This window comes from Ipomoea triloba, chromosome 3 (assembly GCF_003576645.1).
Source record: "Ipomoea triloba cultivar NCNSP0323 chromosome 3, ASM357664v1".
Classification (NCBI taxonomy): domain Eukaryota; kingdom Viridiplantae; phylum Streptophyta; class Magnoliopsida; order Solanales; family Convolvulaceae; genus Ipomoea; species Ipomoea triloba.
The window spans coordinates 4,669,259-4,684,857 of NC_044918.1; the positions used below are offsets into that span (position 1 = coordinate 4,669,259).

At 36.2% G+C, this 15,599-nt stretch overlaps 3 protein-coding genes and 1 pseudogene across 3 annotated transcripts in view; 3 read left to right on the forward strand and 1 right to left on the reverse strand.

The window, feature by feature from the left end:
* Positions 1 to 299: 299 nt before the first annotated feature.
* Positions 300 to 3,768, reverse strand: LOC116012376 (myosin-8-like; the record flags this gene model as incomplete). Its single annotated transcript, XM_031251901.1, is given in 6 exon segments — positions 300 to 788; positions 1,293 to 1,361; positions 2,136 to 2,167; positions 2,267 to 2,556; positions 2,558 to 2,823; positions 2,866 to 3,768. Coding segments are annotated over 6 exon segments (1,833 nt in total), but the record flags the coding sequence as incomplete, so codon positions are not given.
* A 129-nt stretch (positions 3,769 to 3,897) lies between these two features.
* Positions 3,898 to 4,463, forward strand: LOC116012378 (annotated as a pseudogene).
* Positions 4,464 to 13,445: 8,982 nt separating this feature from the next.
* Positions 13,446 to 14,639, forward strand: LOC116012073. Its single transcript, XM_031251540.1, has one exon. The coding sequence runs from the start codon at positions 13,508 to 13,510 to the stop codon at positions 14,432 to 14,434; it is 927 nt and encodes a 308-aa protein (XP_031107400.1). The 5' UTR covers positions 13,446 to 13,507; the 3' UTR covers positions 14,435 to 14,639.
* A 387-nt stretch (positions 14,640 to 15,026) lies between these two features.
* Positions 15,027 to 15,599, forward strand: part of LOC116012074 (mitochondrial zinc maintenance protein 1, mitochondrial) — a 1,462-nt gene continuing 889 nt past the window's right edge. Inside the window, exon 1 of the mRNA XM_031251542.1 lies at positions 15,027 to 15,360. Within this exon, the coding sequence (XP_031107402.1) occupies positions 15,111 to 15,360 (250 nt within the window). The 5' untranslated portion in view covers positions 15,027 to 15,110. The remainder of the gene's footprint in view (positions 15,361 to 15,599) is intronic.

A 15,599-nucleotide genomic window follows, 5' to 3' on the forward strand; every position in this document is an offset into this window, starting at 1 on the left:
ACAGATAATTTTACCAATTGTTAATTCGCTGATCTAAGACTTAACATATTAAATTTAATCAGTTAAGGAGTTTTAAAAATTTACTTCGTATTTATATTTCTAAATTTCCCATAGCCCAACATTTTTTCTAAATGCTAATTTTTTTTTACTTTGCTTATTGTTTTTAATTTATTCACAAGAAGAACTTTATTCAAAGTACATTTTCGAGTCAGGGGATGGCATATTATTTTATAAAGATGTGAAGATGCATGACAATGATTAAGTGAACAAGTCCAATAATACTTGACAACTTTCATGTGTGATGCTAACAACATACAAATGATATATAACGAAGTGATGATAAGTCAAAAGTACGATAAGTTTAAATTTTGTCTTATTTTAATAAAATATTGAATAGGATATATTTATCAACAATTTGAAGTTGCAGTAGATTGGGAAGTAGCAACATTATTGCCTTATTGGGGGGAGGAGAAAACATGTCTCTGTACTCTCTAACTGTTGGTTTTGTAGTATTATTATTGCCTCAGCCACACCTGATAATCTGAGCCCTTGTCAACAAACTTCTGCCATGTCCCATCTAGGTAAACTTCCTTTGAAGGGTTCCAATCAAAATGGCCAAGCTTCATCACCACAGAATCTCCAACCTGGGCAACATACCCATCATTGTTTGCGTGAAGAATCTTCACAGGGCTTCGACAATGGATTCCACCTCGCCTCCGTGCCTCAATTAACTCAGTTATGATGTCCCGGATTCCAAAATCATAGAAATGATCATAGAACACCACAGGCTGCAAACAACTCGTAAAAGTCATTTTAAATTTTGCATTCCGGAAGTTATATATGTAAATCTGCTACACAAATTTCTGACATGCTTTTGTCTTGTGACATTAAACTGCCTTCTCCCACAAACATTTGATAGCATATCCTTATTAGTATATTAGAAACAACCCCGACCATCCTGCCATTATCATCCGTTTGCATTTACTTCAATTCTCTATTTTCCAAATGTACAAGTAAATATATTCTTTGTTTTCCTTTCCCCAGAAAAATTATGAATTTCTCCAGTTAGTGGATGCACTCTTAGTTTATTACTTTACTGCCTTCATGTTTTTCTTTCAATAGTTAAAAATATATATTGGAAAGAGAAAGGTGGCTACAATAAGAAAGTACTCAATTGCACTTTATAGAACCAAGCTCTTTCTTATGGATACTTTTTCTTTCCTAATCTACAACCAGATCAACAGTATATAATCAATAGATACATTATACAGTGTTGGGAATAGAGGACTTACTGTTCCAGGGTGGGTCAATATATATGCATATCCTTGAGTGAGCTTATCTCGTGGAAAGGGCCAATGACCCTGACAGAGAAATTTAGTACACAGTATTAGCAAACAGCTAGCAAAAGGCACACAATTAATTTAAAATTCCTTTGGTTGCAAAACTCAAAGAAAACTAGAAAGTAGCATAATATCGAAGGTCCCACATAAGTAACAAAGAAACCAATTGGCTAAGCATTTAAGGACAGAAAGCATCTTTTTCTTACTCCTCAAGCAGTTAAGCTAAGCCAACTTACCCTCATTATTAGTATCTTAAGCTGTTAATTAAATGCAAGTTTACCAAGTGCACTGGAGATGCAGAAGCATAAAAATTTTAATGGCAGTGCAAGTATGATCCTCCTAAGAGGAGAATGCCAGCTGGAGGTTAGAATTGGCTCCTCAGCTTAAAGAATTACAGGTTGATTGAGAACTAGGGTAACCTTTGAAGTTTGAGCTGATATATATCTTATAAGATCTTTCTATTCTGGCCTGTACCGCCCTATGGGTATAAGACCTATTAATATGGCGCTAGAAAACATAAAGTACTAATTTATGATCTTTTTCCCTCTAAAGAAATCATTATTGCTGATGTAATCAAGATGCATCAAGTCATTAGAAATCCCAGAGCCAATTGCAGGAAGACAAAACTTGGTTAGATCTTAGACACTTCTGACATGTGTTCTACTAACATCTGCAGCGTTTATCAATCAATTTAAATTTCTAAGTAAAACAGCCAAACTGTTTTCAATTAAAAAAAGAAAATTATTCCAATACTATTCAATTTGTAATTGTAAAGGGTGCTAAATATCTACTAACCACTATCTCACGTCCAGTACCTGTTCCTGGTTCTGCATCACAAGCAGTTAGAATAACAAAATTATACATTTTCTTGTGTACGAATCTTTTACTGAGAAGCAGTAATGGAATAGAAGTTTCAGAAAGTGCACCTAATTTTGTTTCTTCTGGAGTTCTTTGCCATTTAATCGTCTTCCTTTGAAGAGCACGTTCCAAAGATTTTCTTTTCTTCTCAATGACTTCTTTTTCAATCACATGTTCAATGAGTATGTCTCCTTCCTTTGGCTTTTCTTGGGCAATTGACCATACTTCATCAGGTTTAGGCAATTGCAGAGATTTAAACCTTGAAGCCATAACTTCTGATATATTTGTCTTCCTAGGTGGAAACTTGGGACAGATGGAGTTTATCCTTCGTGCCATCCAGACAGGTATATCTCTTCTGTGAATCATTATCCACCAGTAAGTTGATCCTTCCACCACTACCAACAAAAATAGCATCCTCATCCTCTCCTTCAGACAAAGTCTTATTCAATAACAAAGCTTCAGCCAGTTCTGCTCTTTGCCTCCACATCTTTGAAGCAGCTTCAGATGCTTTCAATGATCTCTGCAATGCATCACATCTTCGCATGTAGGCTTCCTCTTGGGAACGAGATGTTTCTTTTGCTGCTTCAATAGCAGCCTTAATACTCTCGAGTTCATTTTTAAAGGCCTTTGAAGCTGCTCTCTTTTTCTCGAGTTCATTTTTAAAGGCCTTTGAAGCTGCTCTCTTTTTTTCTGCAGTTTCCTTTTTCATTTTCTCCAATAAGGAGTTGATTTCCTGCTCCTGCTGTATGGCTGTTTCCAATAAGGAGTTGATTTCCTGCTCCTGCTGTATGGCTGTTGTTCTACTTGATTCCTGAAATGCATGCAGTGCTTTCTCAGCATCGTTTGCCTGGTTTTCAAGTGCAACTGCACGTTGGCTCACCGTTTCAAAGTCTAATTTTAGCCTTTCAACCTCATTTTTACATATCAATAACTGAGATTCCAAATCATTAACAACAGTTTGTAACTTAACATTTTGAGACTGGATAGATGTGATATGTTCAACAGAACTCATGTCATCTGTAAACGCTGACATGGCTTTTCTTGTATGGTCACCAGCTGATTCTGCCACAGCCAGAGCCTTCTCTAAGGCATCTTTAGACTGCTGGACGATAGAAAATATGGTACCTTCTGTAGCATTCCGTATTTGTTCCTCAATCTGATAAGCTGCCTCAGCAGCAGATGTTTCAGCAGCTGAAACTCTCAGCTGTACATCTTCTAAAATGTGAGAGGTTGCCTGCTGGAAAGCAATCTCTGCCAACTTCTCAACTTGCCATGCAAGCTCAATGGCATCTTGTTTTGCAAGGACCAGCTTAGACTCCAAGTTGAACCTCTCCTCTACAGACTGCTCTAGTTTCTGATTAAACATGGACTTCGCTGCCTCAAGTTCTGAAATGGCCATCTCCTTATCATGCCTAATAGCATCTACATAATCCCTCTGTTTAGCCTCAGATCGAGCCAACTCTTTGAGCAAACGATCTCTCTCCTTCTCAACAGCTTCTTGTCTGGCTCGAGCCTCAGCAAGGGCTTTCCTAGCCAGAAATTGGAAGAAGAGCTGAATGAGCTCAAAATATTACAAGTATCAACCAGTCCAGAAGAAGCTACAATCTGCAGTGGTGTGCTTGGGTTAGAACAGCTTTATGAGCACAGGGATGATCTTCTTAAGTCGCCACACACCCTTCATTCCCCATCCCAATATCAAAATAAGCAGTGGGCTGAAGACTTAAAGGAGAATCAGTGAGGATTCTTGACGTTTGTGGTCTAGCAAGAGATGAAGTTTCTCAGATAAAGGAAAAATTAAGAAATCTCCATTCCTTATTGAGAAGGGGAAAGGAAGATTCAACTGTTGAATCCAGCATCACTAGATACACCTTGTTTAGGAAGAAGATGAACAAGGATGAAAGGAAGTCAATAGCAGCTATAAAGAAAATGAAAGATGAGATTAGTAGGGCAGCACTCTTAACAGTGGGTCAAGACATATCAGTTGCAATTAGAGTACAAGGAGAAGCAAGTTCAGTGAGCATTTCTATTCTCAACAGTGTTCTGCTTTTCTAGACTATGTCGGTTTTAAAGCCAAAGTCATCTAGATGGTCAATTGTTTTAAGGATGTTACAGAATAGAGGAGTAGCATGTGAAGATCAACAAGACAAAATATGCAATCTAGAGAATTTGGAAGCTAAACGTGAGGTCATTCAGAAGAAACTGGAAAGCATTTTTAGATGCTTTGTTAAATCAAGGGGTTATCTCCTAAACATGGTCTTATTCTAATTATAAATTGCATAGTTTTATATACTTGTACATAATCACTTATGCAATTACTCAAGAAAAATACAGTACAGAAATTAAAAATTATATTCCATTATTCAGCTATCTGACTATCTTCCTCTCTAAAGACTGTCAAGTGTACCCAGTTAATTGCAACCCCAGCAAAATTGGTCAAACAGTTGGCTTGGTAACTACAAGGATTCAAGTTCGACTCCCCATGGGAGCTGTCTGTTGGTCTTCTTGGTTTGAGTTGGTCAACTATTGGCAACCTAGACTGATTTAACTCTTTGGGACCTTTCCCGTAAATCAAAGTGTACCCAATTAATACAAATGAAGTGAACAATCTGGAAGATTCAAACTAATAGCTCAAACAAGGGTTTTCCAAACAACTGAAAGAGAGTCTCCATATTGTATCTAAGTATCAGTATAGCATGGATCATGTTTCCAGGTAACTGTACTAAGTTTAGGAACTTGGACATTTTGCGTAGGCAAATACTTGTGTTTAAGTGGAACCTAGCTACATGCATTATATTAATAATGGTTATATTTTAATGCTGGTAAACTATATTTCATTATTAATGCAATATTAATGAACATTGATTTATAATCATATAAATATCAGTGTACATGTCAAAGAGTGCATGTAAATGTGTATATTATGGTAATTGAGGTGTTAAATCAGTTATAGGTTGTAACTACACTTTCGAACTTACTTAGGCAATTAATCAAACAGGTAGAACTCATAACCTTTTCTTTTGCAGTAAGAATATTAAACAGCTGCGTTTGCATGAAATTGCAACAGAATGTCTCCCATGATCTCCTCCTCTCTTTATTGTCAAGGCTGAGTTGCTGCTGTGTATTTGTACGAGGGTACTCCAACCAAGAATAGACAAGCCAGCGTATGTTTTCAAGAGTCAAAGTGGCAGAAATGGCGAGATGACTGGATCCGAAAAGAGTAAAGAAAAGACTGTAAGCACACAAGAACTGCAGATTATGAGGATTATAAATTTTTGTAAGCCAAATGCGTGACAATCTAACCGGACTTGCTGCAGGAAAGCACATGGTTATCACATTGATCTGAGCCGTTCCATTACGCATCTCGTCTCCCATCAAAATTGCTTGTTTTGTGGAAGTCACAAGAGATTATTAACAAATCCTAAGCCCCAGAACCCTATCTAAGAATCCCAAGTCACCCAAGTAGCCTCTCAGTAGTATTGTAGTGGGATTTCAGTATAGATCCAAAATATAGGAGAATTTTCATCCCTTCACCCGTGCAAAAGAAGGATTTACAAGTCTTGAGGGAGAAATTTGATATTAAAATTATGGATTGGCTATGTCTCCATATATCTACAGAAACAATATTGTCAAGATTATGTTTTGTGCTCCCCTTTTGTCATGAATGTTGAAAAGTTGCTATAGGGTATCAACCTTCTGATGCCTGGCAGGGAGGAGTAAACATAATCTTCACCAGCTCAATACAGATACACCTGCTAATCATTCTGTTAATATTATGAGGATTAAACAAATAGGAAACTGTATTATGAGTTTTGTTGGTGAAAATAAATTGCAGAAACCATTCCCATTCCAAAAAATCAAACAAATTTGCATGCTGCAACCACATGCTGATCATATTCTTATAACAACCAGGCTAATATAATGTTAGTCATGTCAGAAATGTCTCCTTCTATATAGCCTATACTGAATAAAGAATTATAAATGATCAGAGTTTGTTGGCAAAATAAATAACAGGTTGGCTAAGTTCAAGGAATACCACATTGCATCACATGCTGACAACATTTGTAATCTTATCTCCATACCTTCCAATCTGCCAATATATAACCAAGTCTAGGGCTTATTCTAGCCACCACAAGCTTGAGTTTACTTTCCTGTGAAAAAGAGAGAAAATACAAAGATGGCAAAACCCAACCACATCCGATCTATTAGCTTTCCCAGCAGATCACATCCAAGCATCCAGAAAGTGGAAGAAGAGCTGAACAAGCTCAAAATATTACAAGTACAGCCACTCCGGAAGCAGCTACAATCTGCAGTGGTCTTCTTGGATTAGAACAGCTTTACAAGTGCATGGATGATCTTCTTAACCTGCCACAAACCCTTCAAGCCCTCCCCCAAAATCAAAATAAGAAATGGGTTGATGACAGGAATAGTGATGGTATACACAAGAAAATCATCTTCTAATACTGGGGTTGTATTCCCGGTAATACTGTCAGTAAACACAGTGCCCTCAAAGAAAGTGACATCGGTAGAAACCAAATATCTCCCCTCTTATGTGTATCAAGCCTCCCCAGTTCCTTCAAAAGCTCTATTAACAGTATAGATTTGCATAAATATAATCAAAGAGGAAATCAAGATAATCAGCTATTCATGCACTTTAGTGCAAATGGCATCTTCATAATGTTCTTTAACCAGCTTATCTGTATTATATTATTAATCCAATCCATTTAGTATAACATGTTCCATATTCTGGGTAACCATACAAATGAACTGTGGTAATAACCAGCTTCTGATTAGCTTTATTCTGTGATGAGATTTTTCCAAACATGAGAGGCATAAATTTTCCTAGGTTTTTGTCATATGCTCATATATCATTAGTCTTGCCTCTGCAAAGTGTGATACAATTTGCAGTGGTCTGCTTGGATTAGAACAGCTTCACAAGTGCATGGATGATCTTGTTAACTTGCCACAAACCCTTCAAGCCCTCTGCTAATATCAAAACAAGAAATGGATGGGCTGATGACTTAATGGAGAAATCAGTGAGGATTCTTCACATTTGTGGCCTCAAGAAAGATACAATAGAAGTGAAGTTTATAGTCCAAATTGAATCATCTCCCTTGCTATTGTGTGTCAAGTGCACCCTAGATTCTACAAATGAAATGAAATATCTAGGCACAACCCCATCTAAGTTGGTTAGACTGTTGACTTATATTAGTGATTACAAAGTTACAAGTTCGACTACAAGCGGAAACGGCTCCTTGTGATCATTTGCCAACTAGGATTACAAGGCAAGATTTACCTATTGCACAGCTTGTGGCGAACTCAAACATGGGTTTCCCAAACAACTAAAGTGAAGCTCTGGTTGCATTTAAGTAATATGATGTTTTTCAGTTTTTTAAGGATTTAATGAGGTTTGGAATAGCATTGTATTCAGGCATATATAAATTTACTAGCGGGGGGAATGTGCGATGCGCGTTATGCAAAGCCCAACACAGATTGAAATGTAGAACTTGTATATAACATTGGCATATGAATGCATATTTAGACAAGAATAAACTTCACAAATAAAAAAAAATCAAATGTGTTGAATACCTAGGTAATCTTTCTGTATATAGTTAAGGCATGATGAATTATAGATAACAGTCCAGAGTTGTGGAGGAAGAGAGGGAGGAGAAACATAAGTGAAGAAAAGAAACAAACGAGAGAAAAATAACGATTGTCGGCCTTCTTCCGGAAGAAGGCAACATATGCTCGTTGAAACTATACTATTTCACGATCACATGGGCATTGGTTTATCATGCTCATTCAAACATGCTTTACACTTGACGAATTAGGAGATCTAAATAGAACAGTACAAAGTGTACCAAAACTTTAAAACCTAAGGCCTTCCTCAATAGTTTGGGATTTTAGTCAAGATTTTTGTGGGCCCAAACATCCACTTCATCATCCACTATCTCACTCAATCCCAAAAACTCTTCTCCCCATTAGTTTTAAGTTTTTCTTAGTTTTTTTGTGGTCCCACCATTTTACTCCACTATATTTTAATTATTATTATTATTTATTATTATTATAAAAATTATAATTACAATTATTATTTTTATTATACTTCAATTTAACATATCAAAATTGAAATAAATTTATAATTATAAAATTTTTAAAAATTTAACAATGTTTCAAAAAAATTAAAAAGAAAAAAAAAACAAAAGAATTCTACTGCCAAATTAACAAAAGAAATTTATTATTAAAAAAAAAACAAAAATAAAGGCATGGCCGTTGCAAATGCAACGGCCAAAAACAAAAACAGAAAAACATTTGTGGTAGAACCTGACAACATGAGAAAACCCAAAAAAAAAAACAATTAAAAAATAGCTAAAATCCTGACAGTTTCAGGGGTGTTGCAGGAGAAAAAGTTCTCCAAAATGCAACACCCCATTACTTAAAAACACATTCATCAGATTTTATTTTTCTTAAAATTTGTGCTAAAATACTAATGGGGAGGGCCTAAGGACTTCAAATTGGAGCTGGCAATGAGGAAGAAACACAGTCTAATAAGGGTAAATTAGAAACACAGTCTAATAAGGAAACATCAGTGTAGTACCCGTGCATCTTTGCTACGTATTTCCCAGGTTTGTTACATCATTCTTACACTTCTATATAGCTTCCCAATTGTTTGTAAATTTTCTAGAAGCATGTAAATAGGTTTGTATAAAGATTTATAGAATATTCTAAAATCTATAAGTCCATAGGTTTGTGAAGTGATTTATGGAAGGTTCTAAAGATTAATTTCTAGTGTAGGGTCTAGTAGATCTCCACCGTCCATTAAAGAGGTGGAATGAGTATAAATACACTTAAGGGACTCATTTGTAACCATTCTCAATCATTCAATAGTTCTCATAGTACACTCCTTGATGAGGCAAAATATATCAATTTTTTTTTATTTGTTTCTTTCTTTTTTGGATAGAGAGTGTAAGGTAAATATGTTTAGGATAGAGAAAGGAATCCGAAGAAGAAAAAATCAAACAAATTATTATGGAAGGATTTTTTACCAATTAAGAGAGAGACAAAGTAAAATCAAATCAAAAAATATGTTAAGTAACAAAGTAAAATCAAATCAAAAAATATCAACAGGTGTTAAGTAACTCAAAGAGAAACAAAACAAAAAATAAGATAACTAATTTTGCCATTTCTGGGGTGAGGGAAGGATCGAACCCCAACTACATGGTTAAAAGTCACGCACTCTACCACTGAGCTAAGACAACTGAATATAAAATACTGTTAATTCACAAAATTTACTTCACATGATCGAACCCACGCTACCACTGAGCTAAGACGACTGAATATAGGATACTGTTAATTCACAAAATTTACTTCACAGGATCGAACCCACGACCACGTGGTTAAAAGCCACGAGCTTTGAAAATGGGATGCTATTAATTCACAGGGTTAATGACATAAATGGGACACATTGGCCCATAATTGACAAAAATAAGAACTTTTTGAAACTGAGACAAAAATAGGAAAAGTTCATTTAGGACATGCGGAAGTCAGAAATACGTACTTGGTGTTATGCTATATATGAAAGTTAGTTGTAAAAAGTCAAATTAAAGTACGATACTTGGTGTTAGATAACAATGAACTAATAAGTCAAGTTTGTTGTAGGATTTTCAAGTAACTCAAGAAGGGACTCCTCCACATGTATTCCGTAACAAGAACTAGATCAGGTTCAATTGATGTTTCAAGAAACTGCGGGCATAACATTGTTAAGTCTTAAATCCGTCAATTTATGCTTTGACCGTGCTATTTAATTTCTCATTAAAAATACTCAAATAGGAACAATGTAATGCTAAAACCTTATTCAATTTCTAATTAAAAATTTTCAAAAAGAACTATGTCAATAAGTAAAAGAAATGCAAAACTTATAATGTGAAATTTTAAGAGGTCAAACATCTTCATGAAGTGATAATGAAGGCAAAGGAAAATCTAAATGTTGTACATGTAGTGATTTTATTAATAAAAAAGAGAAAATAATAGAAATTATGAATTATTCTATTTTTTAGATGAATAAAAAATAGTTAGGTATATTTCAAAAAAAAAAATAGTTAGGTAAGTATGAAATAAAAAATCAAATCAAAATTTAGAATATGTGGAATATTGAGAATTACTTTGTCAACTTTGGAGGAGTGACAGCCCAGCTTTGAAAATGGGATGCACTGAAAATTTGACAGCCCAGCTTTATCTCTATAGTTATTTTTTTCATAATTTTGTTGGTAATTATGAAATCTCTATAGTTATTTCCCTTACTAAACGATTACCCCAAAAATCTCATAAGATATTCATTTGATACCATTAGAAATAAGAAAAACCAAACACACATTGGGTTCATTACCGATTAAATTATCGATTTTCCCTTAACACTAATGCACGTCGGTCGAGTTTATGCTAAGACCACTAAATTAGTATAACAATTAATACATATTGATAATTCTAACGGGAATATGATTATTAGACAAATCAATCATTGGTCACTACTGAATTATACTTAAATAATCATAGAATCAAAGCACACAAATTTGATAAATATTTACAATCAATTGACAAAATTAAGAACATTTATAATTACTATATTGCAAAATGAACCAAAGTCCATATTTAGAATAAATTTAGAAATTTAAATCCTCTAAAGTTTCAAAAATAAAGAAGAAAGAAAAGTAAAAACTGAAGATAGAATCTCAAAGATATGTTCAATGTTCTAATGAGTAATGACAAAAAGATAATAATTCTATGCTTTTTCCAAGCTAATTAGGCTACAAAGAGGGAGGCTCTTGGAATTTGAAACGGAAGTAATTGAAATTTGGAGAATTAAATTGCTGAATCAATTTAATTTGCCAAAGACTTTGTGGTCTAGTGGCACTCGGTTGCACCCTTCATGCGAGGTGGTAGTCTTCTTCATTTGCTTCTTATCAGCTTCTTTCATACGTCCATGCAATACATCAGGTTCATAACTAATGTTGCTCATAGAAAACCAATAAACAGTTCTTACCTAGAGTCGAACTTATAATCTTATGATTATCAGGCCAACAGTCTGATCAACTTGGTTGGGTGGCTCCTTATTGGCATCTTCTAGTCAGGCTCATTGTATATGTCCTCATATATATGTTATGTTGATTCTTCAAATGAGACAGCATTAACAGACCAGATATTCAGGCAGGGGGATAAGTCTAACTTACAACAGAGGAAACTAAAATATGCAGAGGTCAAAACTGACATATGTATGAACTGAATGTGGAAGCCTCACTGCTAGCCTGTGATCAGTCTATCATCAGAGCTTAATCAGAACAATGACCTCTGTCCTAATTATTTTATCCAGTTGGCAAATTGTATAATTACAATTTTTAGTCCCATACCCTACCATAATATTGTCTGCTCTAGCCCATGGTCTCATGGGGCACCTCACAGTTTTTAAAAGACCTCAAAAGGGGAGCCCCACACTTACCATCAGTATCTGTTATCATATGCTGCCAATGTGGGATTTGCCTATAATGTCACATCTCAATTATCAAAAAAAAAATAAAAAAATTGATTACAAGGCAACCACAATTTAAGGGTTTGTGCCCTGTTCCATGACCCTAACTGGTAAAGGACCACAAGAAGATAAATCAGTCTAAGTTTTTCATAGCTGACCGGCTCAAACCAAGAAGACCAATATGTTACTCTCATTGGGACTCAATTCTTAGATTTTGTTTTTTTAGTAACATGTAATGCAAACTTTTCATGTTTAATTTTTTCCTATATCCTCTTCCCCGGCTACTCTAAAATCCCACTTTTTTTTAATGGGGTTCGAACGCCCTGATGTTTAAACAACTCAGACCCTCCCACTTTCAAATTGCATCATGCCAGAAAAAACTGTCCTTGCACAAGAAAAATCAATAATTGACTAGAAAATAGATCTGGCTAATAATCTCTTAATGATGCAACAGTGAAGGTACATCCAGCAGTGGGATTCCATTATCAGGTACAAATGCCTTAGCTGTATTCTTTGATAAAATACACTAATGTACTATAAATGATTATTCTAATAATGGATGGTTGCAACCTGTATAGAAACAATGTTGGACCATGCCACTCGTGCACACAATACAATATCCAGTCTCTGTGTTCTCTCTTAACTACCATATCTTTCTGTATCTTGGAACTATTGAAAAATATGCTTCTTGATCCCTATAGATCTCATATCATTGTTGAGCTATTTGCCAAAGGTTCGTCCTATCCAGACAGTTTTGAGAAGCCGGCATCATTTCTTTATTCAACCGACATTTCTGGATGAATGAACCTTTGATAAGCCCAAGTTGGCAGTGGCCTATGTACATGGGGAAGTACAGGTATGATAGGCTAGCAAATATGGAATAAAATTGTAAAATACTAAAATATAAGAGCAGATTAAGGAGTGAGAGATGGTCACATTATGAAAGTGCTGTTTTAGGCCTAATAAAATATGGTGTGTTTATCACATTGCTGGTTGTGGACTTGACAAGATAAAGTGATAAACCCATTGTAAATGAAAACTCATGCTGGGAGACCTAGCTAAGGTGTTATCCTCAAGGTTACAAATTTTATTCCTAGCAAAAATGATCTATTGGCCTTCTTGATTTGAACCAGTCAGCTAGCAGGAGGGGTTTGGACAACCTAGATTGATTTACCTCATTCACCCTTATATAGTGGCGGATTTTTGACATAAATGATCCAAAATGGAGAAGAAGAGACCAAAATATGACACTTTTTAAAGTTGTACAATATAGGGAAAAATTCATTTGGGACTTTGAGTTTCTTGTTAGAAACACAAGTCGCAAATGAGTTCGTTAAAAATTCAAAATGATTTTTTTTTCCGCTAAACATTCATGTAGGACATGCCTTCCTCATATTTTAGCCCAAAAAAAAAATCATTTTGAAATTTTTAGAAACTCATTTGAGACTTGCGTTTTTCTGACAAGAAACTCAAGTCCGGAATGCGTTTTTTCCTATATTGTACAACTTTAAAAAGTGTCATATTTTTGTCGCTTCTTCTCTATTTTGGATCATTTTTTCATGTAGTGGTTGCGATTTTTCTAGTCAGTCAAATGAAAACCCATGCTTTCTTCACATGCTTACCACTTTGACATAAGGGCAAGAAAGAAAATTAAAAAAAAAAAAAAAAAAAAAAAAAAAAAAAAAAAAAAAAAGAAGATAAGGCATTTTACCAACCTTTTGTCTCCTTTAGGTGTTGAGTGGTATAAAATGAGAACAGGTGCTTGATCAAAGCACCAAAACAGAACCTTTTTATGAACCTCTACTCATTTAGAAGAATGGTTTCTCTGTCGTCGTCGAGGTCCCATAACCGCTACCATGTCCGTTCCATTAGCTTCCCGGGCAGGTCACATCCTAGCACAATCAAGATTGAGCAAGTGCTGAACAAGATCAAGACCTGGGAGGCATCATCTTCTTGTTCAAAGGCAGAAAAGGTGTACAAGGTTCTGCCTGGCCTTGTGGAATTGTATGAGTGCATAGAAGAGCTTCTTGCACTGCCCATCACTCAAAGGGATCTTCTCCAGCACCACCAACACGAAAATCTGGTCAATGGGTTGCTGGAAAGATCTGTGAGATTCATTGATATCTGCAGCAATGCAAGAGAAACAGTCATGATGTCCAAAGAAGCCATCCGGGAACTCCAATCGGCCCTCAGGCGAAGCAAGGCAGGAGATCATCTCAACATCGAGAGCGGGCTTGCTGCTTATGCTTGCTCCAGAAGGAAGATACAGAAGGAAATCGAGAAGTCCCTCGCGATGTTAAAGCAGATAGAAACCTGCAGAATGGCTTCCAATTCAGATTCTGTCATAGTTGGAGTCCTCACAGAGGCAAGCCTTGTCTCCATTTCTACATTCCAATCCCTGCTGCTGTTTCTTTCAGTGCCAATCCTGAAACCAAAGCCTAGTAGATGGTCATTGGTCTCCAAGCTGGTGCAGAAAGGCGCATTCGCCAATGATCCGGCAAAAAGGGACAACCTAAGCGATCTCGAGAAAGTAGATATCGCGCTGAACGATTTACTTCTCAATAGCCATGGCAAACAAGAAGCAGAAAAGCTTGAATTGGCACAGAGCAGGCTGGAGACTCTGGACACTAGCAATGAAATTCTTGAAAATGGGTTGGAGCATTTGTTCAAACACTTGATCCGCACAAGAGTGTCTCTCCTAAACAACCTTTCTGAATAGTTCCTAGTATCATTTCCTTGTAATTTTTAGCCATTTGGATCATTGAATCCATTGCTGCCTGCGCATCAGCTCAAGATTTTTGGATTCTTGAAGCTGCGATAATGCGTGTACATGAGTGAAAAATGTATAGAATATTGAAGAATATAATGTAACATGTAAAGCTTGAGAAATGACTTGGTATTTGAAATGAGAGTCAAATTCATCTCCAATTTCTCCCCCAGCCATTGATCAATGATTCAATTCACCCTGTATTAAAATCTTCAACATTATCTCTAAATATGCATTAGGTGTTAAGCAAATTGTCACATAACATACCAACAAACAAAATTGTATAGTACAAGCCATCCTATAGTATATCTGTTGTTTGCATTCCAAACTCAGAGTCTCCACCTGTCTTTATTTAGAATCTCAACGGAAAAGTACTCTGTAAATAATAAAGATGTACCTCACGTTCTTATACACAAGTGACTTATAACGGGACAAATTCATACTTCTCAAAGTTCAGGCAATTAAGTAGCTAATTAACTTAATTGCAATTGACTCTTAATTAGAGTACTACCCACCTCAGCATATGGAGGTACAACCTAATGAAGCAACAAAGCGCGGCCCAACCGGCCAAAGAGTTAGACAAAAAAAGGCTACCGCCATCAAGTCATCAAGTCTGAAACTAGAGAAAATGGCTAGCGGGAGAGCATATGAAGCCCTTCGAGCATACAGATCGGTGCTGAAAGCCACACGGAAGACCTTCGCCGGCGACACGGTGATGCTCCGGGAGTCAGCCGTCGAGGTGAGGAAGAAATTCGAGGAGAACCGGCACGTGAACTCGGAGGAGGAGATCCACAGGCTTCTGGAGGACGCACGTGAAGCCTCGTCCTTCATCTCCACCATGATCGTCCAAGCTCAACGCACCGACACTGGCGGTTTCGGTAAATCCCAATCATAACCTTAACCCGCCACCTGTTCGTTAAATTGTCACAGTGAAATTTTTCTGATCCAATTCGATATTTGTTTTTTTTGCTGATTACACATGCACACTTACCAGAACCCGGCACCTGTTTGTTAAATTGTCACAGTGAAATTTTTCTGATCCAATTCGATATTTGGTTTTTTGCTGATTACACCTGCACACTTACCAGACCCCCCCCCCCCCCCCCCCCCCCCTTTT

Bases quoted from the DNA above. Each gene is read 5' to 3' on its own strand.
- LOC116012073 (XM_031251540.1), top strand. From the start codon at position 13,508: ATGAACCTCTACTCATTTAGAAGAATGGTTTCTCTGTCGTCGTCGAGG.